General features: G+C 53.3%; 1 protein-coding gene across 5 annotated transcripts in view; it reads right to left on the bottom strand.

Annotated features, from left to right (window-relative positions):
• Positions 1-22,710, bottom strand: part of HM13 (histocompatibility minor 13) — a 39,080-nt gene that overhangs the window by 7,425 nt on the left and 8,945 nt on the right. For 3 of the 5 annotated variants that reach the window (XR_009248924.1, XM_058685232.1, XM_058685231.1), the window contains exons 3-10: positions 17,380-17,462; positions 13,004-13,092; positions 11,267-11,352; positions 11,063-11,188; positions 10,201-10,258; positions 6,957-7,040; positions 3,810-3,846; positions 375-477 (exon numbers count right to left, since the gene is read on the bottom strand). Coding sequence is in view for 3 of the 5 variants with exons in the window: in XM_058685232.1 (XP_058541215.1) it covers positions 375-477; positions 3,810-3,846; positions 6,957-7,040; positions 10,201-10,258; positions 11,063-11,188; positions 11,267-11,352; positions 13,004-13,092; positions 17,380-17,462 (666 nt within the window). In the remaining 2 variants the exon portion in view is untranslated. Of the gene's footprint in view, positions 1-374; positions 478-3,809; positions 3,847-6,956; positions 7,041-10,200; positions 10,259-11,062; positions 11,189-11,266; positions 11,407-13,003; positions 13,093-17,379; positions 17,463-22,710 lie in introns of all 5 variants that reach the window. The other 2 variants (XR_009248923.1, XM_058685230.1) reach the window with 1 other exon arrangement.

Here is a 22,710-nt window from a genome sequence, read left to right as displayed (position 1 = left end):
AGGCTCAGAAGCTGCAGCCTCTCTTTCCCAGGCTCCCTGCAGCAGGGGCCATGTGACCCTGATCTGGCCCATGAGATTCGAGCAAAAATCTGACAAGTGTTCCGGGAGAGGTTCTGCCTTCCTGATGAAGGCCACAGGCGTGGCTGGTATCCGTGCTCCTCTCCCTCGCCACTCACGTGCCTGTGCTCCCTGGAGAAGCAGCAGCATCCCGCCATGGGGGAAAGGCCAAGGGTCACAGACGTGCGCACCCTGACATCGCTGGGGAGCACCTACCTCTGGGTTGCTTGTGTATGCGACAGACAAGCCCCAGGTATGTAAGTCCCTACTACCTGCAGTGAGAACATTCCCGAGGCACCGAGCACAGTCCTACTCACCTGAGCGTGCTTGAAGATGTGCATGATGAAGATGGTAAGGCCCAGGCCGAAGATGTAAGCCGCGAAGCTGGTGTAGAAGTACGTGTGGGTGTTCTTCTTTAAGCTTCCGGAAGGTGTGGGGAGAAAGAGGAGGAGGGTTAGTGACAGGCATGGGAGCAGCGCCACCTCTTCCGCGGGGAGAGCCTCCATGGAGGCCGGCTGGGACGGCTGAGAGTTTGGCACTGGCTGTGTATTCAGGCGCTGCCCCAGCCGTATGTCTTTGGACAAGTCACTTTCCTTCTTTAGGCCTCAGTTTACTCATCTGCAAAACGGGAAAACCACGACCCATCTGCTCAGTGGTTGCGAGTATCAAGCGCCATGACCTGTAACAGTGGCTTTAAGACTTCAGCCAACATACAAGTTCCCTAGAAAGCTTGTAAAAAATCCCTCAAAACCAAAAAAACAACAGACTTTCAGGTCCAAATCCCAGGGAATCTGATTAAATAGGTCTAGGGCAAGGACCAGGAATCTGCATTTTTATTTATTAAAAAAAATTTTTTTTAATGTTTTATTTATTTTTGAGACAGAGACAGACCATGAGTGGCAGAGAGAGAAAGAGGAAACAGAATCCAAAGCAGCCTCCAGGCTCTGAGCTGTCAGCACAGAGCCCGACTCGGGGCTCAAACCCACTAACTGTGAGATCATGACCTGAGTCGAAGTTGGACACTTAACCAACTGAGCCACCCAGGCGCCCCCAGAAATCTGCATTTTTAAAAATTATTTTTCATATATATATATACGTGTATATACACATACGTATATATACACGTGTATATACACGTGTATATATACGTGTATATATATACACGTATATATACACGTGTATATATATATTTTTAGCAGTTGACCATTTTTTTTTTTTTTAATTTTTTTCAACGTTTTTTATTTATTTTTGGGACAGAGAGAAACAGAGCATGAACGGGGGAGGGGCAGAGAGAGAGGGAGACACAGAATCGGAAACAGGCTCCAGGCTCCGAGCCATCAGCCCAGAGCCCGACGCGGGGCTCGAACTCACGGACCGCGAGATCATGACCTGGCTGAAGTCGGACGCTTAACCGACTGCGCCACCCAGGCGCCCCCTTTTTTTTTTTTTTTAATTTTTTTTTCAACGTTTTTTATTTATTTTTGGGACAGAGAGAAACAGAGCATGAACGGGGGAGGGGCAGAGAGAGAGGGAGACACAGAATCGGAAACAGGCTCCAGGCTCCGGCAGTTGACCATTTTTTAAAAAAATTTTTTTTTTAATGTTTATTTATTTTTGACAGAGAGAGAGAGAGAGAGAGAGAGAGAGAGAGACAGGGCATGAGTGGGGGAGGGGCAGAGAGAGAGGAAGACACAGAATCTGAAACAGGCTCCAGGCTCTGAGCTGTCAGCTCAGAGCCCGACACGGGGCTCGAACTCACAGACTGCGAGATCATGACCTGAGCCGAAGTCGGACGCTCAACCAACCGAGCCAACCAGGCGCCCCCCCTCATATATTTTTTAAAGTTTATTTTTGAGAGAGAGAGGGAAGGAATGCGAGTGGGGGGGAGGGCCAGAGAGAGAGGGAGACATCTGATCTGAAGTGGGCTCCACACTGACAGCAGAGAGCCCCATGTAGGGCTTAAGCCCATGAACCATGAGATCGTGACCTGAGCTGAAGTCAGGCACTCAACCAACTGAACCACCCAGGCGCCCCTACATTAAAAAATATAGATTTATTTTGAGAAAGAGAAAGCACATGCAGACGAGTCAGGGAGGGGCAGAGAGAGGAGAGACAGAATTCCAAGCAGGTACTGTGCTGTCAGCACATAGCCCGGATGCAGGGCTTGAACTCACGAACCACGAGATCATGACCTGAGCTGAAATCAAGAGTCAGATGCTTAACTGGCTGAGCCACCCAGGTGCCCAGGAATGTGCACATTGAAAAACCACCCAGGAGAATCTCACATGGAGGAGTCATGCTTTGAGAAACACTGATGCAGAAGCTGCAAAGCTGAGTTATTACTTTTCAGTACAGTGGATGTAACAGTTCAGCAACCTGTTCCGTATGCTAAATAGACCCTGACTACCTTGGATAAAGTGCCAGTAGCTTCCTGGAGGCAATTCATCCAAGATCAGCCTCAGAAGGGCTGGATACATTGCCATGACGGGACTTCCCTTTCACATCAGCTCTATGACCTCCGCGTGTTCCCAGCACCATCTGTGGAGTGAATGAGTCCTTCCAGTCCTTTTTCTCCTTGTCCTGGTTGCTGCTGAGCCCAGAGCTGCAAGTGCTCTCGAAGCTATGCTGCCGTGGACCCTGGGGTGAAGCTGACCACTTTGGGCATGCCGCCCGGATTCTGGAACCAGCTCTGAAGGGCTAGCTGATCCTGCAAATTCAGGCTAGGAAGGAGATCCCGCCTCTGAGGGTGCTGGCAGCCGAATGTGAATCTGTGTCCCTAGCCAGTGGCCCAGGGACTCTCCTGGGGTTCTCTCTGCATTGCCTCTGAACAGCCAGGGCTACAGCCAGTTGGCACAGATGTGCCTCTACTTACACACTGGCCAGGTCCCTTCCAAAGGCCGCCTGTAAGCCCATGTTCGTGAGCTCCGAGTGGTACTACACAAATAACCCAGATGTACGTCGGCAGGGTCAAGTTTCATAGGCCAATTCGATTTCAGTGACACTGGTACAGAGTTTCTTGCTATCACTGTCAACACCATTACTGCTTTTGCAACTACTGGGCACGAGGAGATTAAGAAAAGTTCATGAACCACCTCGAAATTCAGCATACACGCTGCCAGCCTTACACAGGGAAGACCGGGCGCCACCTGCTGGTGGGAGGCCCCGGGGCCCAAGTGCTCAGTTAACAGTGCAACCTCTTCTGTTGGAAGTGGGGACTCAAGTTGGCCCCCTTCCCTCTCCCTGTGCTCACTTCCTACAATGGACTGAAAAAACCTGAGTAAAGAGAGGGCGGGAGCAGCTAGAGCAGCTGGGATGCAGTGACCCGACCCTCGGTTGATAATACATGGTGACGGCTGACTGGGCTGCAGCTGGGTTGCCCTGAGGCCCTGTGCTTACTCCCTCCAGATTTTCTTGGTAATACACTACATTCAGAATGCGAAACCTTAGCACAGAAAGGTCAGCTCACTTGGCAAGGACACACGGTGAAAGCACCGTGAGTACCACTAGGACCTTTCGCGTTTAAATCTCTCGGACCGTGATCCTTTTTTCTTTCTGGCCACAGGCTCTCTGAACACTCAGACGTCAAGTGCAGACAAAATCAGAATTGCACTGGCTGCCGTGGAGGTGGAGGGTCTGATCTCCAAGTTACTCTTCTGGGCGTCTGAAAGCCTCTGGGAAGCCCCTGGAGTACCTTGCCCAGAGAAGGCCCCCCACCCATGGAGCTTGAGGGCTAGAACTTCCAGGTAGCTTACCTGATGTCAAAACGCAGCAGCAAGGCAATGAAGATCCCTGTGGGCAGAGAGCCAGGGTTAGACGGTGGCAGGGAAACTGGCACTCAGGAAGGCTCGGGGATGGAGTCCCCTGCCTGGGATGGGGAGGAGCGGGGGGTAGTAAACTAACACGCAACCGGGTCCCCAACCTCGTGTTCCCACTCATGCAGCAATCACTGGGGAACAAGGGTGTGGCCAACACTGCCAACTGCCAGCAGAAATCCCGCTTCTCTGCCATCAGGCCACCTAGAACAATGAGAAGGTCCCAGGGGTTTGCTTTGGTCTGGGACCACACTGACCCGGCACCTCAGAGCACCACACTGTGTCACACTGGGCCCATCCACCCGTATGTATCTTGAGGCCTCCTAAGTACCAGGCACTGTAGGCAACAGTAAGCAAGACCACTGCGCACACAGAGCTCAGCTGAGGTGGCAGGAGGTAGACAAGCTGATCAAACAGTAACAAAATGCAATGTAAGATCATACCGTGAAAGGGTGCTTTCTGTGTCATGGGAAGGTCTATCAGGAGATATGCCAGGCTAGGGGGGAGTGGAGGGAAAGAGGAAGGCAGGCTTCTTTGAGGAAGTGACACTTGCCAGGGAGAGGGAATGGCACGTGCAAAGGTCCCGAGGAAAGAGGGGCTGGAGTTGTGGCAGGGGTCAAGGCGCCAGCTGAGCCTGCACGCAGCCCAGAGCAGGAGATGCAGGGGCTGGACCGGCCATGCAGGGAGGGCCATGGGGCACAAGGAGGAACTGGGTCTCCATCCTGACTAAGGGAACACGTGGAAGAATTAAATTACAAGCAGGGGAAAAACCTAAACAGATTCTGAAAACAAATCATGTGGCAATTGCTTGCTTGGAGGGAGTAGGAGCAAGAAGACCACCCGGAGGCCCTGGGGGAGCGCAGGAGAGGATTAACTCTGTCTACCCGCTGCACTCCTATTCGCACTTCAAAACCCAGCCCAGACACCCCCAAAAGCCAGAGTCCCCGAGACACAGCAGGCTAGCCCAGACTCTGTATGCTGTTCACATACCAATGTCTGTCCCCCTTACTGGTCTTTGGGCTCAGACAGGGCAAGGGCTGAATCTCGTTTAGTTGAGAGTAGGCTCTCAAGAAACAAAACATTCTGTACTGGTCAGAAGCACCGAATGGCAACATACGACTCTTTTTTATTTTATCGTCTTATTTTTTACTTATATTTTTAAAAGATTCTATCCTTAAGCAATCTCTACACCCAATGTGGGGCTCGAACCTACAACCCCGAGATCAAGAGTCACGTGCTCTGCTGACTGAGCCAGCCAGGCGCCCTGACACAGGACTTATTTTAAATCGGGAAATCAATTAATCCTCCCTGAAGACCATGAGGCTGCGTGTGAGAAGGAGTGGGCGGGTGCAACGAGAAGATACATGCTGCCTTTCTGGAAACAAAGCTGGGAACCCAGTGCCCTTCCCCCCCCGCCCCCCCACGGCCGAATTCTACATCTGCTCTCCTACCAATCCAGGGGCCAGAGTTCTGCTAAGAGCTTTCACTCCTAGTAATGCATCTGGTCCTCAAAACAACGGTCTGCAGCAACCCGTTATCCTCTGAAGAGCATCACTGGGGCGCTGTGAGGGTGTCATCAACCTCCACCTACAGAAATTGCTCAAAGACTTAGATACACAAGGATGTGCAGTGACGCCCCGTGCACGCCTCAAGTCCAGAACTATAGCCAACAAGGATACCGGGGAAGTCTGTGTGGGTGCCTGGGGCAGCCGGTGTCCTGCACGGTGGGTTGACTGCTTTCCAGGATTGTTTCTTCTGTCTGACGGAACTGCGTCTCCCTGCCTCCCATCACTGCAAATTATGGAAACTCCTGAGTTCAAGACCATACCCCCACGTGCCCAGGAACGTGAGCAAGTCTCTGAATCTCAGTTAACTCATCTGTAAAATGGAAATACCCTCTAGCTCCCTGGGCTGCTAGGAGCAGCAAAGACACTGTATGAAAAGCATCCGGCACGGTGGTGGGCACGAAACAGGGGCCTGGCGAATGGTAGCTGTGCTCATCATCCTCTTCTCACTGTAACTGCTGGTAGAGGGCAGTTCTGACAGTGAAGCCCTTCTCTGCAGACAAACAACTTGACCTGAGTCCTGGCCCTGGCCCGGGGCCAGCGTGTGAAGGTGTGTTAAGTCCATTTACTTCTGAGCCTCAGTTCCCTCACTGGTAAAAGAGAAAACCGCTGCCTTACCGCACACAAAATCCAAGTGTCACGATGGAAGTGCCTGTGCCACCTCACGTTATTAGAACTGCTGTTACTTCTTCGAGTGAAGAACAGGTTGGCTTTTCATTTGTTCTTTCTTTCAAGCAAGCACCAGGGGTGCTTCTGATCCTTTGAGTCTGAGCCTCTGGACTACAGGAACAAGTGTCCCCTTTGGACACCTGTCACCAGGATGTGCGTATCCCGGGCACAGTCGCTGCAGCTACGCGCAGAGCAGCAGCTCGGAGTCTTCTGACTGGTGGTTCGGGCTGCCGGCACCCCAAGGCAAGGCCGTGGGCCCCCAGAGATGCATGCCCACAGCCACAGGTGCGCTGGCGCCAACATGCAGACGGTCCAAAGGTCAGCTCATGTGGATGAGCAGGCATGTGCCACACGTCCCTCTGCCCAGAGTACAGGAGCCCACGCTCATGGCACCTGTGTCCACACACCCGGGCACATTCTCCTGGGAGCTGGGGGAGGAGGACCACAGGGGCCTTGGCAGTTCTAGCATATTGGTAATACCTATAAACACTGACAAGGGAAGCGTACGTGTGTAGGTGTGAAAAGGGTCATGAACTGTGTTTTTCACAGAACATGGTTCGGTCGGCCACAGACACTTTTGCAGCTCTTGAGTAAGGTGTGTTCCGTCAGATCAGAAGCTCTGTGGGGACAGTCTCACTCACTGCCGTCCCTCCAGTACCCAGCCCAGGGACAGGCATGTGACTGGCGCTCTACAATGTGTGCTGAGACCCTGGGCTGAGCCACGGGGTGGGTGTCTGGAATCGCCCGGCCTCACCCTTCCAGGTTCCCAGCGGGCGAGACTGTCACAGTGCTCCTGCCCCACCTTTTAGTCCCTCCACCACTCGCACTGCGGCCCCCACCCCATCCCCGTCACCTGGAATGACGATATCTCCAAGTCCCAGCATGGCAAAGTTGTCTGCCTCGAGGCCCTTCTCCAGCAGGTCCTGGGGAAACACCACTGTGGGGGGGGAGGCGGGGATGTAAGGAATTGGCGAAAGCCCAGCTCAGACCACCTCCCAGCCTCCCCACCTCTGTGACACAAAACTTGCACACCTGCGGTCAAGGGGGCAGGGGAAGTAAGAGGATGCTGACAGGCTGAACGGCAAAGCCTCCACCTGGAATCACAGCTGGTTAGAAGAAGAAGAATCTAAGCTAAGACACACCATACCCTTTCGGTGACCTCTGATAGCTATGGAACCCTTTGGTTAAGTGGGATTGACCCTAAAGTCACATGTACAAAAGAGACCAAAGAGCCCCTGTGGTGCTGACATCTCAAAGGCTTTCCGTCTCACTACAGCAGGGGTAGAGACAGGTGGTGGGGGCCTGGTCCGCAGCAGGGAGCGCCCTGGCTATAGGCTCCTTCTGGATATGCTGAATGGAAAAGGCCACATTCCTACACTCTCTGTACTTAAAGCCCCCCGCTTGAAAACCACGCTGACGCACTTGCTTATTTATATAAACACACACTGAGATAAATGCCTCCTTCTGTGTCCAGTTATGGCAAGAGGTGGCTGTCACCGGACTTCACCCACAGCATCTTGCAAGCTATGCAGGAGAGCAATTAGGTGTGGGCTTCAGGGTCAGACTGAGTGGGTCTGAATCCTGGCTCTGCTCGTGACTTTGCACAGGTCACTTGACTGCTCTGTGCCTTAATTTTCTCATCTGTGAAACAGGTATAACAGAACTGACCCCTTAGGGCTGTGTGAGGATCAGATGATTTGCACACATTGTTAACCGTCACCCCATGCCTTCTTTTTTTTAATTTAATTTTGGTATGTTTTTATTTATTTTTGAGAGAGAGCGAGCGAGCGAGCAGGGGAGGGGCAGAGAGAGGGAGTCACAGAATCTGGAGCAGGCCCCGGGCTCTGAGCTGTTAGCACAGACCCTGCTGTGGGGCCTAGCTCTGGCCAATGATATGTAAGCAGAGGTAAACTGGGGGAGGCTTGTGCCTCCCTAGTGAACACCCAGATGCTCTTCCCCTCCCACTTCTTCCCACATTGAATGCACAGTCACAGTGATTTACAGATCTCCTCATTCAATCTTCCCAATCCTGCTACCATCCACTTCGAAGTGGGGGATGTAGAAACCAGGCCCCAGAGAGGCGAAGTCTCTTGCCTAGGGCCACACAGCCAGCAAGTGTCAGATCTGGGATTCTAGACCAGGCAGCCTGACTTAACCACTGTGCTATCCTTCCTGAGCTCTACGCCTAGCAGTGGAGGGCAATGGGGCTTCTCCCCACGCTGGAACCCAAGTATGATAGTGTCACTTCCCCCTTCAGAGTCTTCCAGTAATTCACTCACCGCCCACTGGGCAGCCCAGCTTTCTTGGCACGATACTCTTGACTTCCCAAACCTGGCCTCTTTTCTGCTGTTCCCCTAAACTCAGCCATGAGAATCCCTCCCCGATTCTCTGCTCCCGGGGCCCTCCACGCATTTCTGTGCCTCTGCCCTTTGCATACTGCCCCCGCCTGCTCGGCAAACATGTGTTCATCCTTCATGAAAGCTTTCCTGGCACCCTGGCTGGCTTCATCTATCACAGCACGTGGGGAATAGCTGCTATTCCGGCTGGCCCAGCATCTGTTCTCCTGCTGGAGAACTGCCTTGCTTCACATCCTTGGTTCTGGGGGATGGCCAATTCAAATACTCTGCTCCCGGACACTGAGGAGGGCAGTGACCCAGGCCTATCCATTGTGATACCCCATCTTCCCAGTGGGAGGGCCTGGCTCATGGGCTGGGTTGGGCCCCATCAGTTTATTCAAGCCCAAGCTGGCAGAAACTCCTTTCCTCGGGGTCTCTGAGCCGGGACCATAGCATCTGGGAGCAGCATTGGCCAGGAGCCTGTCTAGCTCATGGAGGCCAGTCTGCAGCAGTGGTGGGTATGACTGTGAGAAGGACAGTTATTTCTTGCTTCTCCGAGGCTGGCTTCACCCTGGCTGCCAAGTGCCCGTGGCGCTCACTTCTCAATGACGATGCCTTCCCAACAGGACGCTACCCTCTTCCTTGCGATCGGCCTGACTCATCCCATCTTCTTCTTTGGGTCTCGTGATCCCAGGAGGTGACTGAGTGGTTTGAGCCTTAAACGTAAAGCTAATCATACTTTTCCCACCTCCTTGCTGATGACCAGTTTGGATTTGGGCCTGTGGGGGAAAAATCTCTCTCTGATGAGAGAGACACAGAGTTCCCTCTCTGCCCCTGGACACGGGCAGTTAGTGCTAGGAACTGCGGCAGCCAGCTTGGGACCATGGAGTGATGAGCTGAAGGGACAGGGGAACGTGTTGAAGACGGTGGTGTGGACACTGGAGCAAGCCAGCTCTTGGGGCCTCCACCCTGTGAGGGTCATTAACTCACTCCTGAGACGCTCTGCCATGGGCCTGCTATAGCGTGAGATAAAATTTCCGCACTGCTTGGGGCGCCTGGGTGGCTCAGTCGGTCGAGCGTCTGACTTTGGCTCAGGTCATGATCTCACGGTTGACGAGTTTGGGCCCTGTGTCAGGCTCTGTGCTGACAGCTCAGAGCCTGGAGCCTGCTTCGGATTCTGTGTCTCCCTCTCTCTCTGCCCCTCCCCTGCACATGCTCTGTCTCTCTGTCTCAAAAATAAATAAATATTAAAAAAAAAATTAAAAAAAAATTTCCGCACTGCTCACTGACGCCTAGGTGCCTACAGCTAGACTTTCTCATATTTATACAATGGGTAGCTACACCAAAGAACAAAACCTGAGCAGTGGGAGGGGTCTGGGACAGATGGTGCCCATAGCTAGGCATCCAGTGAGGCTTCAGGTCTCAGCGTGGAATCTCCTTTCCTGGAGAGTCCTCGCACGCCCCACCACAGGCTCTGTCAGATGCCCCCTCTATGCTGGCTCCCCTCCAGCTCATCCAGTGTCACACTCCACTGGGCCCGAGCGGCCGGACGCCAGGACCTGGGCAGAGGGTGGCTGCGCACGAACACAGCCAGATGAGTCTAAGAGGGCAAAGAAACCAGCCTGAGACACAGGGAAGCCTGGAGGAGGAGGAGGTGCGTGGGGAAGAGCCAAAGGAGAGGTACTGACCAAAACAGGACCATGAGGGGAAGGGCCATGAGGCAGAAGCAGAGGGGCTCCCCACAAGGATGTGGTCACTTACGTTTTATTGGTGCCTCAAAGGACTTGGCCACTGTCACCATCACGTTGGTGCCAAATACCTAGGAGGAGAAGACAGGAGTCTGGAGGGAGGTGAGGGCCAGGTGGGAAAGAATGGCTGTCCTAGGGGTTCTGGATGCGATGCTGCCTGAGATCCGCAGGGAGGGGCAGGGAGTGAGGAGGCGCTCCAGAGCAGATGTGAAGCTGAGATTAGGTGGCCACCGATACTGGTCACATGGACACCTCATGGGGCTCCTGGTTCTGGGCAACAAACAGACGATTCGAAGGAGCTGGAAGAGGGCCTCTGATGGCCACAGCCAGGCCTCCTGCTTGCCCAGGGCTCTGCCCCTCCCAAGAGATAAAGTCCTTCAGTACCACTCACTTAAGGTGGAGAGAGGCTGCATGAGGCCAGGGAAAGGGGGCCTAAGTCAGGCTGACCTTGATGCCTCGGCAATGCCTGTCGGGAGTGTGTGTGGCAGGTCCCTCGGCCCAGGGCTGGTGCGTGCCAGGGAGTGCTGCCAACAGCAGCCTCTGTCCTTGGATCAGTGCCCTCACTGGGCCCATTCATCATCGTTAACCGCCCCTGCCTGAACTGAGTCTCAGTTCGCTTGCTGGGAAGACATGGGAAAGGAAGTGCCCTGCCAGGGCCACCAGCGGGAAGAGGCGAGAGTGGCTGGAAGGCACCGGGCACACCGTGGGCTCGTAGCCGAGGGGGGTGTCTGTTCTCTCATCGTTTCACAGATGAGGGCAAGCGGACCCAGAGAGGACCCGCTCCGGGGTCTTGCCTTCCACCAGATGACTGCCGCCGGGGCCAGAGAGACAGGGAGGAGGCAGCGAGGGGCCCTCTGTGTCCCTGCCCGACTCACCCAGAAGACATCGTAGATGAAGAGTCCGCCCAGCAGGATGCAGCCAGTGCTGACATTGTTCAGGTGTAGGAGCTCCACCCCGTTAAGGGAGAAGGCCAGGCCGAAGAGGTTGTTGGCAATCCAGTGCTGGGGAAAGGGGGGAGTGAGATCAGCGCTCTGCCCCCTCTGCCTCCACGTCCCCTCCCCCGGGCCCTGGCTCCTTACCTTCCTCAGCAGGTACCAGACGCCCACAATGCTGCTCAGGCCCAGGCACACCAGGTCCTTGGCGTCAAACTCATAATTGATGATCTCTGGGCAGAGAGGCCGGGTAAGTCCACTCCCCGGGGCGGGGCTGCCCCTCCCACCTGTCAGCCCCTGGACGGAGGAGGGCATGGCTGTGGGCACTGTCAGAGCCTCCCCAGCAACCCCCCCCCTCCCCGATTTCCTAACGGAGGGACTGGAGGCCCAGAGAGAACTCAGGCCTGGCACAGGGTCAGTGGGAGGTGGTCCGAGGTGCCAGAAGCACAGACACAGCATTTGTAGCTGGGTGACCTTGGGGGAGGCAGTCCCCTCTCTGAGCTTCAGTTTCCTCCTCTGTAACAAGGGGGTTGCAGCACCTCCCCGATAGAGCCGCCATGGGGACCAAGTGAGATGGTCCTTAGGAAGCACTCAGCACAGCGCCTGGCACACAGTGGGTGCTCCATGAATACTAGCTGCCACTGAGCCCCGGTCTTTAGCTAGGTCCCAGTTCATTCAGGAATCTCTCTACTTTGCCACCAAAGGAAACCAAGAAGGTTGCTGGCAGCCCTACCTCACCAGCAAAGGAGGAAGGAGGAGGAGGTAAGAGTGGGAGGCCTGGAGAGAAAGCAGGAGGGAGTCCCTGAGTCTGCTCCCGTGGGGAGCCCTATGGTAGACGTCCCTTTACAGCCAATCTCCGTCACTTTCAAGTTTCCTAGTGAGGAAGCCCAGGGAGGTGGTGGGGCTTGCCCACGATCATGGAGTGCAGCCATTTCTTTCAGATTCTGGAGTGGAGTGGACTGCTGGTTGGCCCCAATTTCTGTTCTCTCCTCTGTGGTAATAGCACCCTGGCGATTTTTAACTGGACATGAGGTCAGTTAGCTCACGGCCACATCTTCTGGCTTGCCCTGTAGCTAAAACGGGCCCATGATACAGCTGCCTCTCCCTCCCTGTGGAGGGACGGTACCTCATCCTGGGCCTAAGGGCCACCCAAGTGTGGCAGAGTACAAGACATGAAACCTGGGACCCCAAAGACTCTGTGGTGTAAGCTTAGCCTTATTTTTTTTTTTTAATCTTTAAAAAATGTTTATTTATTATTAAGAGACAGAGCATAAGCATGGGAGAGACAGAGAGGGGGAGACAGCAGAATCCCAAGCGGTCTCCAGGCTCTGAGCCGTCAGCACAGAGCCCGAGGCGGGGCTCGAACTCACGGAGTGTGAGATCACGACCTGAGCTGAAGTCGGTCGCTCAACCGACTGAGCCACCCAGGCGCCCCTCATAGTTCTCAATTTTTTTTCAAGCCAAAGAACCCCTTTTCCAAGTCTTGGTGGGAGAGTAATCACACTAAAAGTAGGTATGACCCCAGGAGCCATGACAGCCAGCTTGACTGAGTGCTCCTGTGAGCCAGGCAGGGTGCTGAGTGCTCCCCTCATCACGTACTCGCAGTCCCAACAACATGCCTATGAGGGAGGTACTAGATAATCATTTTCATTTTACAGATGAAAAAAAAAACCACCCAACAAAACACCCAAGGCTCGGAGAGGTAAAGGCGTTCACCCAGAGTCCTATGCGTAGGTAGCAGCAGAGTGGGGACGGGAGCCCAGGCGGTGTAATTCGAGAGCCCACCTTTTCCATCACTCGCTCTGTTGGAGAGCCCCGAATTTGGAGACAAAGGGGAACGGAGGTGGGAGATCCCCAAGGCAAGGGAAAGCGGGCAGCACTGACCTTCCTTATTCTCCCCAGAGCCCTGTGTGAAGAGCAGCTGGTACTGCCGATTCGGGAAGTTGGCTGGAAAAAACTTATTCATGAAGGGGCTGGAAGGAAAGACAAAGCAGGTTGGCAAACTGGGCCCCCACGGGCAGTCACAGCCCCAACACCACCCCAGAGGCACCCATTCACAGCTCTTGCCCTCTGGCACCCTCACGGCTGCCCCGGTGGGGAGGAGTCATTGTCCCTATTTTACAGATGGAAACAGAGACCCTCAGAGAGTTAGTGACCGCCCGGGGTCAACAGCTGAGGGTCTCTGAGCTGAGCCGTGAACCTAGGCCTCTGGACTCCTAGTGCTTCCACACTGCCTCTTGGTTATCGTCCAAGAGGCACGAAGCAGGGGCAGACTTCCATGTAAAATGCACTTTTAGGACAGCAAGAGAGGCCAAAGCCTGGTCCGCTTACTGTCTCTGTGAGAGTCCTTTGTCAAGAATGCCTATTCTTGGACTCCCTTCCAGACCTATCAAGTCAGATGACCTGATGGTTACTGCCTACCTCTGACTCCATGACTTGTCAGGCCTGGATTTTTATAAACTCAGCTGGACTCAATTAGCTGGATGAATCACAGCCCCAAGGTGGGGGGTGGGGGGTGGGGGGAAGCACCTCACATTCACTTCTTCCATGAGGCCTCTGTTGCTCAGGATGGGCTTAGCTTCATCTCTGGAAAAACTGTCTCTGATTATCCAGTGTACTCTATGCCTTGGCCAGGCAGGCAACGGAGATTCTTTTCTGGATCACCTTCAGAAAAAGATGAGCAGATAAGGACCTCTTGGCCCAGCCTGGCCCTGGGGGTAGCCCAGCCCGGAAGACTATTCTGTCATGTACCAGGCTGTGTGGCCTTGGGCGACTCACTTCAGTGGCTCATCTCCTCAGCTGTATGTCAGGGTAATAATACCACTGTCTGAAAGGGTTGCTGTAAAGCTAGAGAGAAGGCAGGGAAGAGGCTTTAGTCCAGCTCTGGACCCACAGCAGGGAGGTAAGAACTGTGAGTGTCCATCAGCGTTGGCACTTGTCCGGAGCATGAGCTCAAAAGCATTTGGCAACACCGGATCAGACTGACAATGGCAGATGAGGTGGGCAAATCCAGGATGGTGCTCCCGACTGGTAGGTAAATGGAGGCAGGCCAAGAGGTACCCAGGGCACAGCAGTAAAGGCAGGGAAAGAGAGCTCCCTTTCTAAGACCCTGGAGGTTAGAGAAAGAAGATGTGGAGTTAAGAACTATTTTAGGGCCTCAGTTTCCCCACTCATCACACAGCCAACGCCTGTCTGCAGGGCTGTGCCATGAACGAGAAGGCTTTGTGAACGGAAGTGTAGTGGGCACAAGGACGGAACCGGGAGCAGGCTTCCACAGGAGGGCTCTGAAGAGGTGGGGGGCAGAGGCTGGGACAGGTAAGGCTGGCAACTACTTTCAGCTCCGTTTGCCGAATCATTTTTGGGAGACGCTGGGCCAGAGCTTGAAGCAGAGGCCGAGAAAAGGCTGAGAAGCTAAGCCCTTCACCGCAGCTCGGTCTCTTCCTGAGGAGCTTGATGCTGAACTTGGGAACCAGCAGGGTGCAGTGGCTGAGAACACAGACTCTGGGAGCCAGACTTCCTGGCTTCAAATCCTGACCCGGCCACTGATCAATTGCGTGACCTTGGGAAAGCTACTTAACTGTTCTGTACAACGGTCTCTTCATCTGGATCATTTGGAACACTACGATAGTATCTTTCTCTTAGTTATTAAGGGTATTAAATGAATGCTCGACACCCTGTAAGCTCGACTGCAGCTTCGACTTAAAGTAGGAAGTCTCTAGACTGACGACTTGGTTATCCCTAGAAAAGAAGGGCTGCTGGAGGACATGGGACAGGAGTCAAGCAACCTGGCTGGTGAGGCTGAACCTGAGAGTAGGGGTCCTGTCTCATCACCTTCACCCCCACCCACCACAGGCCTGGTGCCTGGGAGGCAGGTGGTAAGCAAACGCTTGCTGAATGCCTCTGAATGCAGACTTTGTAGCAGACAGATTCTTTCTGGCCCTTGATGGTTCACATCAAACCTAAATAAAGGTCACCGCTTCCTGCTGGGAAACCACATCCTGGTGCCCTTCTCCCCTGGGAGTGGAAAGCAAGGGGCAGTGAAACTGGCCTTTTCCTCCGGGGTGGCAGATTTTTGCCTTGTGGGCCCTTTTCCCTCTAAAGGTCAGCTGGAGGGGGTGTGAGCGCAGATATGATAAAAATAAGCTGAGGTTCGCTTGGCAGGAAGGGTGCTGGCAGGGGCTCGAGTTTCGGTGGCTGTACGAGGTGAAGGCAGGTGGCCGGCCAGGCGATGGCAGCGGGGGTGGGAGGATCCATGAGAATCTCCTCCCGGGGCTGATCTGGCTCGGGGCGGGCTCTTCCAGCCCTTCAGCAGGTCTGTTCCCCACCCCAGTCCTCTGGGGACCGCAGGACTGCTACAAGGGGACAGCCAGTCACCCCCTCCAAGCTCTGCTTCCCCTTTACTCTCACCAAATTGGAAAGAACATGGGCTGCAAAGTCGGACAGCCCTGGGCTCAAAACCCCGTCTGCTCCCACCAGCTGTGAATCCCGGTGGTCACACAACCCCTTGGAGCCACTTGCTGCTAGGTCCAAGTTACCTAGGTAGGTTCTCTGAGCCTCAATTTTAAGGACGGGGCTGGACTAAAGTTCTCATAAGATGGCCAGAACAAGATTTTGTGGGTAAAGGGTAGGTATAGTTGAAGACAACAATGAACTCAGTCAAAAGACCAGAGGTCAAGTATGCGACCCGGGCCAGAAGCACAACTCACAGTGTGCCCAGCACCGAGCTCCAGGCAGGTGGTAGATGTGGCTCGCTTGCTCCTTCCCACGCCCCAGTGAGGAGGTGCTGTAGTGCCTCTGTCTGATAGGTGAAGAAACTGATGCTCAGATGGCTTGAGAAACTTACACAAATCATGCAGCCGGCAGAGCCGGCCTTGGTCCCAGGACCAACTGTCTCTTGAACCCACGCTCCTGATTACCAACCACACTGTCCTGCCAGTGTGCCTAGAGGAGCAAAGCCAAACTCAAATGGCTTCCAATGCCTTTGGTGAGCAGGCCCTGCGCTTCCTCTCTAGCTTTCTCTCTGACTACTGTGGAAAGATCCTGACTGTGCCTTCACTGCATACAGACCTTCCAGCTCCTGGCTTCCCCCTCTCCTTCACACCTCTTCCAGGTTTCCTACCCTTCAAAGTTGACTACAAATTGAGTTCCTTCCTTCTGGGAACTTCCTGGTCTGCTGGCCACCTCATGGTCAGTGGTTCTCAACCTGAGGCTGTACCACCCCAAGGGATCAGGTGAAAACAGCTGGGGACGCTTTTGTAGTCACAAGCTAGGGGATGGGCGGGGGACACAACTCCCATTCGGTAAGCAGGGCTAGGATGCCAAATGTTTACAACACACGGGGAACTGGCCTGTCCACAACGTTAACAGCAGCACCCCCTGAGGGCCTCTGGCCTAGGTCCTTCATCCCCACAGAACGGACATAAGCACGTGGCAGTCTTAGCAGGCTGGCAGTGAGAAGATGGGCTTCTGGGGTCACCCAGACCTGGATTTGAATCTTGGCTCTGCTGTTTATCCAGTGTGTGATCCTAGCCAATTCCTTAATCTCTTTGAGCTTCAGTTTCTGAAGATAACACGGGATTAAAAGCAACAGCTAACCTCATAAAGTGACCTGGCAGATGAGCACAGGTAATAATGGCAACGACAATAGTCACTGGACACATCAGGTGCCAGATGCTACGCGAAAAGCTTTCCACACGACCCACGAGGAAGGTTCCGTTATTTTCCTCCACGTTCAGGTGAGGAAATTGAGGCCAGAGAGATTAAATACCCGGCCCAAAGCCACAGGGCTATTAAGTAGCAGAGTCTGGATTCAAATTCAGGTAATCAAATTCCAGAGCCTGCACTCTTCTCACTATACTGCCTCTCTCTCATTATAAATAAGATCACGTGGGAGAAGCCGGGCTCAGTGCTTGGTGCACAACAGACTACAACACTTGGCAGGTGGCACTGGTATTCCCCACCTCAGCACCGTGACGACTGACATCACGTTACTGCTCACAAATTAACTTTCCCAACAACCGTGCTGGTGGGAAACACCCACTGGATACTCTTATGACTCCTTGTAAGGAAACTGTGTCCCCCAGAGGTTAAGGTTCTTGTTCTAGGTCATCCACGGTGTAACACAGGGGAAAGGTGCCCTTGGGTTTTACAGCCAGGATTCAAACCTGGCTCTGAATGACGCCAAAGGTCATGTTCTCATCCAAGACCCTGTACTGGTTCCTGAGAAAGCTGCTTCAAATGTTGCAGAGATGCCTTCTGACCTGATGGTGTGGGACAGGGCCAGGATCCCCAGCACGAAGAAATACATGGACAGCAAGAGGTTGATGTACTCCTGGGAAAATATCTGAGGCAGAAATAAAAAAAGAAACAGGAAGTCAGGGTTGCCAGTGGCTAGGAGGAAACCAGAGTCCCCGCTTCTCTTCTCCAGGCTGGTCTCACCCGCTGGAGTTAGGGAACGGTGTCAGGAAGAATCTCAGGGAGTGCTAGGGGCCTTCTAGCTCCTGTGGCTATAGAGAAGAAGGAAGAACCTCAGGTCCCCAGATGCACTCGCAAAGGAGTCTGTACTTTCGGGCTTGGTGGCCCCGCTATCGGGAGACAGGCAATAGATTTGTGCTCAGCGTCCTCGGGTGGGAATCACGGGGGAGGACAGTCTGGAGTGCAGAGTCCCAAGGCAGTCATCTGAACCTCAGAATGCCCTCTTCCAAGTTTCCTTCTCCTTGCCCAAATATCTAGGGAGGCCCCTACGGCGGCCACCAACGCCCCAAGCACACTAGTTACAAGTCACTCGTGCCTTGCTCCATCCTCTACGTTATGTGCTTCTGGATGACTCCTCCCATGGTGATGGCTGGAAGTTATGACAGCAGGCCCTGACTTCGGCTTCTCGGCCTTACTGTCAAGCTCTCTTTCACCGTGTTCCGAAGCCAGCTGTCACTGTTGTGAATTCAGGAGTCTGGGAAGCCTCTGCCATCTCACTCCATGTTCTCCGCACCCTCTGCTGAGTTTGTTTTTAGGAGGGTTTGTAGCCGTGGTATGGGGCACCAGGCACTTGCAAGGAGGCTGTTACAGAATCTGTCTAAATGCCTGTCTCCCCTCGCTGCTCCCCTACTTCAAGCCTCGCTTTCATAAGCTCGAGACTCATACGCTCACTTCGGCCCTCACCACCCCCGACGGTCACTGCGGACCTTCTCAGCTGCGGCTCAGGCCACACTGTTCTCCTTCTACTTGCTGTGGCCACAGTGGCCCTTCTGCGGGGCCTTGTCGGCGCCACAGCCCCGGCACAGTTAGCCAGCCTGTGCACACGCTCTTCTCTCCTCGCCTAGGCCACTCTTCCCTCTTTAGCTCTCAGCTCGGAGCAGCTCTCCTGGGTACAACCACCCCTCATCAATTCAGCTCACATTTACTGATTGCCTACTATGCGCACGGCATCGTGAAAGCCCCTGGGGATACAGCAAGGAATGAGGCCTACAAGTCCCTGCCCTCGTGGAGTTCATGAGCCAAAGAATCCCAAAAGAAACAAATATGCACTATATTTTGTCAGGGGGTAATGCTGCTCAGAAAAGCAGAGCTGGGCAAGGAGACAGAGAGAAGAGGGGAGAGCTGCTCCTGTAGACAAGTGGCCAGGGAAAGCCTCCCAGTGGGAAGATATTTCTGTTGTTCAGGAGTAGAACCTTAACGAAGCAAGAGAGCTGCTGTGAGGATACTGGAGGGCCGGGGGGCGGGCAGGGGAAGCATTTGGGGCAGAGGTGAGGGTGAGTGCAAAGGTCCTGAGGTGGGTACGTTGCTTATGTGTGTGGGGAACAGTGAGGGCCTGTGAGCTTGGAGCCGAAGGAGTAATGGGATGGTGTATCAGGAGATGAAGCTGGGAAGGTAAGAGGGAGAGAAACCCTGCAGTGCCACGAGAAAAACTAGATTCTTCTGGGTGAGGCAGGCTGGTATTGGAGGCTGAGGGCAGGGCTATGGCTTGATCTGACGGCGTGAGAGGATCCCATGCTGCTGTGTGGAAGACGGACTCCACAGGGCAAAGGTGGAAGCAGACAGCCTGGTGAGGAGGGCACTGCACAGTCTGGTGGATGGAGGATGGTGCCCTCAGCTGGGGGACGGAGGGAAGGGATGAGCAGCAGTCAGATTCCAGATCTGCTCTGGACCGGCAGAAGCGGAGGTGCTGCTGTCTGAGATGGGGGGGGTGCAGGGGTGGGGTGGGGGCAGGAGCAGGTTCCCGCTAGCTAGGCTGGCTCTTCCGTGCTTCCCTGGTGCCACAGACCTTGCCCCTGCGATGCTTCCCGGGACCGTCACTTCACATTTATCGATGTGATTTGACTGGTGTCCACCTCCACCAATTAATAAGAAGCTCCTCGAGGGCAGGGATGGGTCAGCTGTTTTTCTCACTCTGGGCCTTGTACACAGCAGGCACTCAATAAATGTTTGCAGAATGAATAGATAAGCAAAGCAGTGGCCTATAATGTGACTAGGAAAAGAAAAGGCCCCACGGACATATTCCATGGCATGTGGGCCGTGTTTTAGAAGATGCGGCATAACCTCTCGGCAGCGTTCCTTTCACGTGGGCCCTTGGCGAAACCTCTCTGGCTGCAACTCTGAGCTACCCAGTGGGCTTGACTGTGCGGCCTGTGAATGGTGCACCAGGTCTGGCTTTCTTTGTGCTTTAGCTGTTAGAAACGCAGAGCCACACGGGTTTCAGAGTCACTCTGACAAGAGTACAAGTCTTTCAAGTTTAGAGCCTGGGGTCAGGGTGTGGTCCTTACCCAAGGCTTTGTTTTCTCCTGTTTTAATTTTCTCCTTCACCCCAATTTCTTCCTTTACTTTTTTTCCTTACACTGTTGGGTATAATTTTTATAAGCTGCCTCGAATAATCAGTTTTGAATGAGGTGAGGAGAAGATAAATTTTAGGATACTGAAAAACATTACAAATTCTCTCTGTCCCACCCGGCAGGAGAGGAGGAAAGGGGCTGAGGGCTACCACCGTTTGGCAAACCACTCCACAAGCTGCCAGCCCAGAGTCTGGTGAGAATCCGCTGGCTGTGTTGTCCAGCTGCCTCTCAGAAATCTCAGTATGGACCCTCTAGAGACCTGGGCAAGAGGTATGCTGTGTCCTCTGCCACAAGGCAGGCTGGGGCTTACCTACCTGGAGAGGGGGACAGGCTGAGCATCCAGTGCTTTAAAGAAAAATGCCCATGCCTTCTGCTGCCAGAAATTTCTCTCAGAGGGAACCTGGCCGAAGGAAAGAATCCTAAGTAGTAAAAACGTTACAAGGTCTTGAGGCAAGGGCCTGGGTATGTATCCTTGGCACTCAGCACGGCAGAGACTTGAGAATTATCTGCCAAAATCCAAGTTGGGGGCAATGGGCTGGATGTAGAGACAGCCACAGAGCACTCTCGAAAGTATAGGGGCTGGGGCGCCTGAGTGGTTCAGTCGGTTAGGCGTCCGACTTCGGCTCAGGTCATGATCTCACGGTTTGTGAGTTCGAGCCCCGTGTCAGGCTCTGGGCTGACAGCTCGGAGCCTGGAGCCTGCTTCGGGTTCTGTGTCTCCCTCTGTCTGCCCCTCCGCTGACTGCACTCTGTCTCTCGCATTGTCTCAAAAATAAAATAAAATAAGATTAAAAAAAAAAAAAAAAGAAGTATAGCGGGGAGAGAAAGCATACAGAGAGATGTACCACACAGTTCTATTTAGGGAAGCTAGACTCTCGGGACACACAGATATACTAACACCGTACATTTTATAAGGAGACACACATCTGAGGACATAAAGCAAACGCATCAGAGCGGGTGCTGCTCGTGGAGAGGGAGATGAGGTGGGAAATGGAGGCGGGCACTAGGGGTGAAGGGGAGCCTGGCACAGACGCATGATCGTGGGCTGTGAACCAAAGCAGAGAATAAATTCAACTCTTCACCCGAGGTCCAGGAAAAAAAAACCATCAGTCAATACCTAACGTTATTTGATGCACTCTTATTTTTAAGAGTAAAAACTGGGATGGCCTCTTCTGTTTAAAGTGAGGGGGATGCTGGAGGTGAGCTGTAGGGAATCTGCTTGTGGGGGTATCCTGAAACCATTAAGAAGTGCAGCTCTGATCCAACAACGAGGGAGCGATGGAACAGCAAACCGGTGTTAAAAATGATGTTTCTGACTCACAGACTGGGAAAGAATTCGGATACTGCTCCATGCAGTTGAAAGTACAGGGGAGTCAGCATACTCCTAACTGTTAGAGGCAATGTAAATGAGTGCAGTCTTTTCGGAGGGATCTGGCACTATCTATTCAAATGACAAGTGGAGGTGGTATGTGACCTGCTTCTCCCGCTGCAGATACACTTGAGAATACGGGCCGGGCCAAAATACTGTGCGCGATGTTCACACACGGCCCTGCGGTGATAGCCCAGCATTAGATATCCCTCGGGGCCACCTCCGTAAAATACAACCACAAGCAGCTGCTAAAAAGAATGAGGTAGATGTGACTTTTGCCGATACAAAAATATCTCCGTGGTAAGAACCCTTTATCTGACACAGATCTATGCTTTTAAATTTTCGCATAAACGTAGATCTACGCGTATGACTCACAAGACGCTACGCTAGGGAGAAGCTTACGGCTCACTGACACCTTCCCTTAGACTGAAAACAGTGTTTTAGCCATCTACGTGTATTTTTAAAATGTAAATTAGGGGCGCCTGGGTGGCTCAGTCGGTTAAGAGCCTGACTTCAGCTCAGGTCATGATCTCGCAGTCTGTGAGTTCGAGCCCCATGTCGGACTCTGGGCTGACAGCTCAGAGCCTGGAGCCTGCTTTGGGTTCTGTGTCTCCCTCTTTCTCTGCCCCTCCCGCACTGTTCTCTCGCTCTCAAGAATAAAAAAACATTTAAAAATGAAAACATGTCTTAAATGTAAATTAAAAGTCCTTCTTGAGGAACTTTCAGTGACCAGGACAAAAGCGCATGTGACGCAGCACTACCGCAAAACCAAAAGACACAACGCTTCGGTTACAAGAGGACGATTAATTACGTTAAAAGCGTGCGTGTTAAAAGCCTGGAAGGAGACCTGCCCAAATGTTAACAGTGATCGTCACCTCTGCGTATTCTTCCCTCTCTTGGTATCTTCCCCTCCCTTTAAGTTTTCCGCAGATACCACTGCTTTCACAGTCGGGAGATACTACGTGCTGCGTTAAAAAAAACACGGAAGCGTAAGAAGAGTTTGAGGTCACGTGAGCGAATGCCCATGACGTCATTAGTGGGGAGGGAAAGCAGCAGCTACGCAAGTGAGTACGCCGGCCGCGCGGCCACAGCGACGGACAACCACGCACCGGGAAGACAGAACAAGGACACACCTCCAAAGGGAATCTGTGATTGTCTCTGGTGGTGGGGTTTTGGATGACTGCTGTTTTCCCCTTTTTACTTTTCTGTGTTTTCCAGGTTTTCAACACTGAGCCTGTGTAACTTTTATTGGGAAAATAAACCTCGGTAAATTAAAAAAAAAGAAAAGAAAGAAAAAAAAAAAGAAGAAGGCAATTAGTAGGGCAGAGGCGTGGCGGAGACACAAGCTACACACCCCGTCCCAGCATGAACACGACAGTGCAACCAAAACAGCGTCGT

Source organism: Neofelis nebulosa, chromosome 9 (genome assembly GCF_028018385.1).
Source record: "Neofelis nebulosa isolate mNeoNeb1 chromosome 9, mNeoNeb1.pri, whole genome shotgun sequence".
In the NCBI taxonomy this organism is placed as follows: Eukaryota; Metazoa; Chordata; class Mammalia; order Carnivora; family Felidae; genus Neofelis; species Neofelis nebulosa.
The sequence above is the reverse complement of the archived record's forward strand: the minus strand, read 5'-3'. Positions and strand labels throughout refer to the sequence as shown.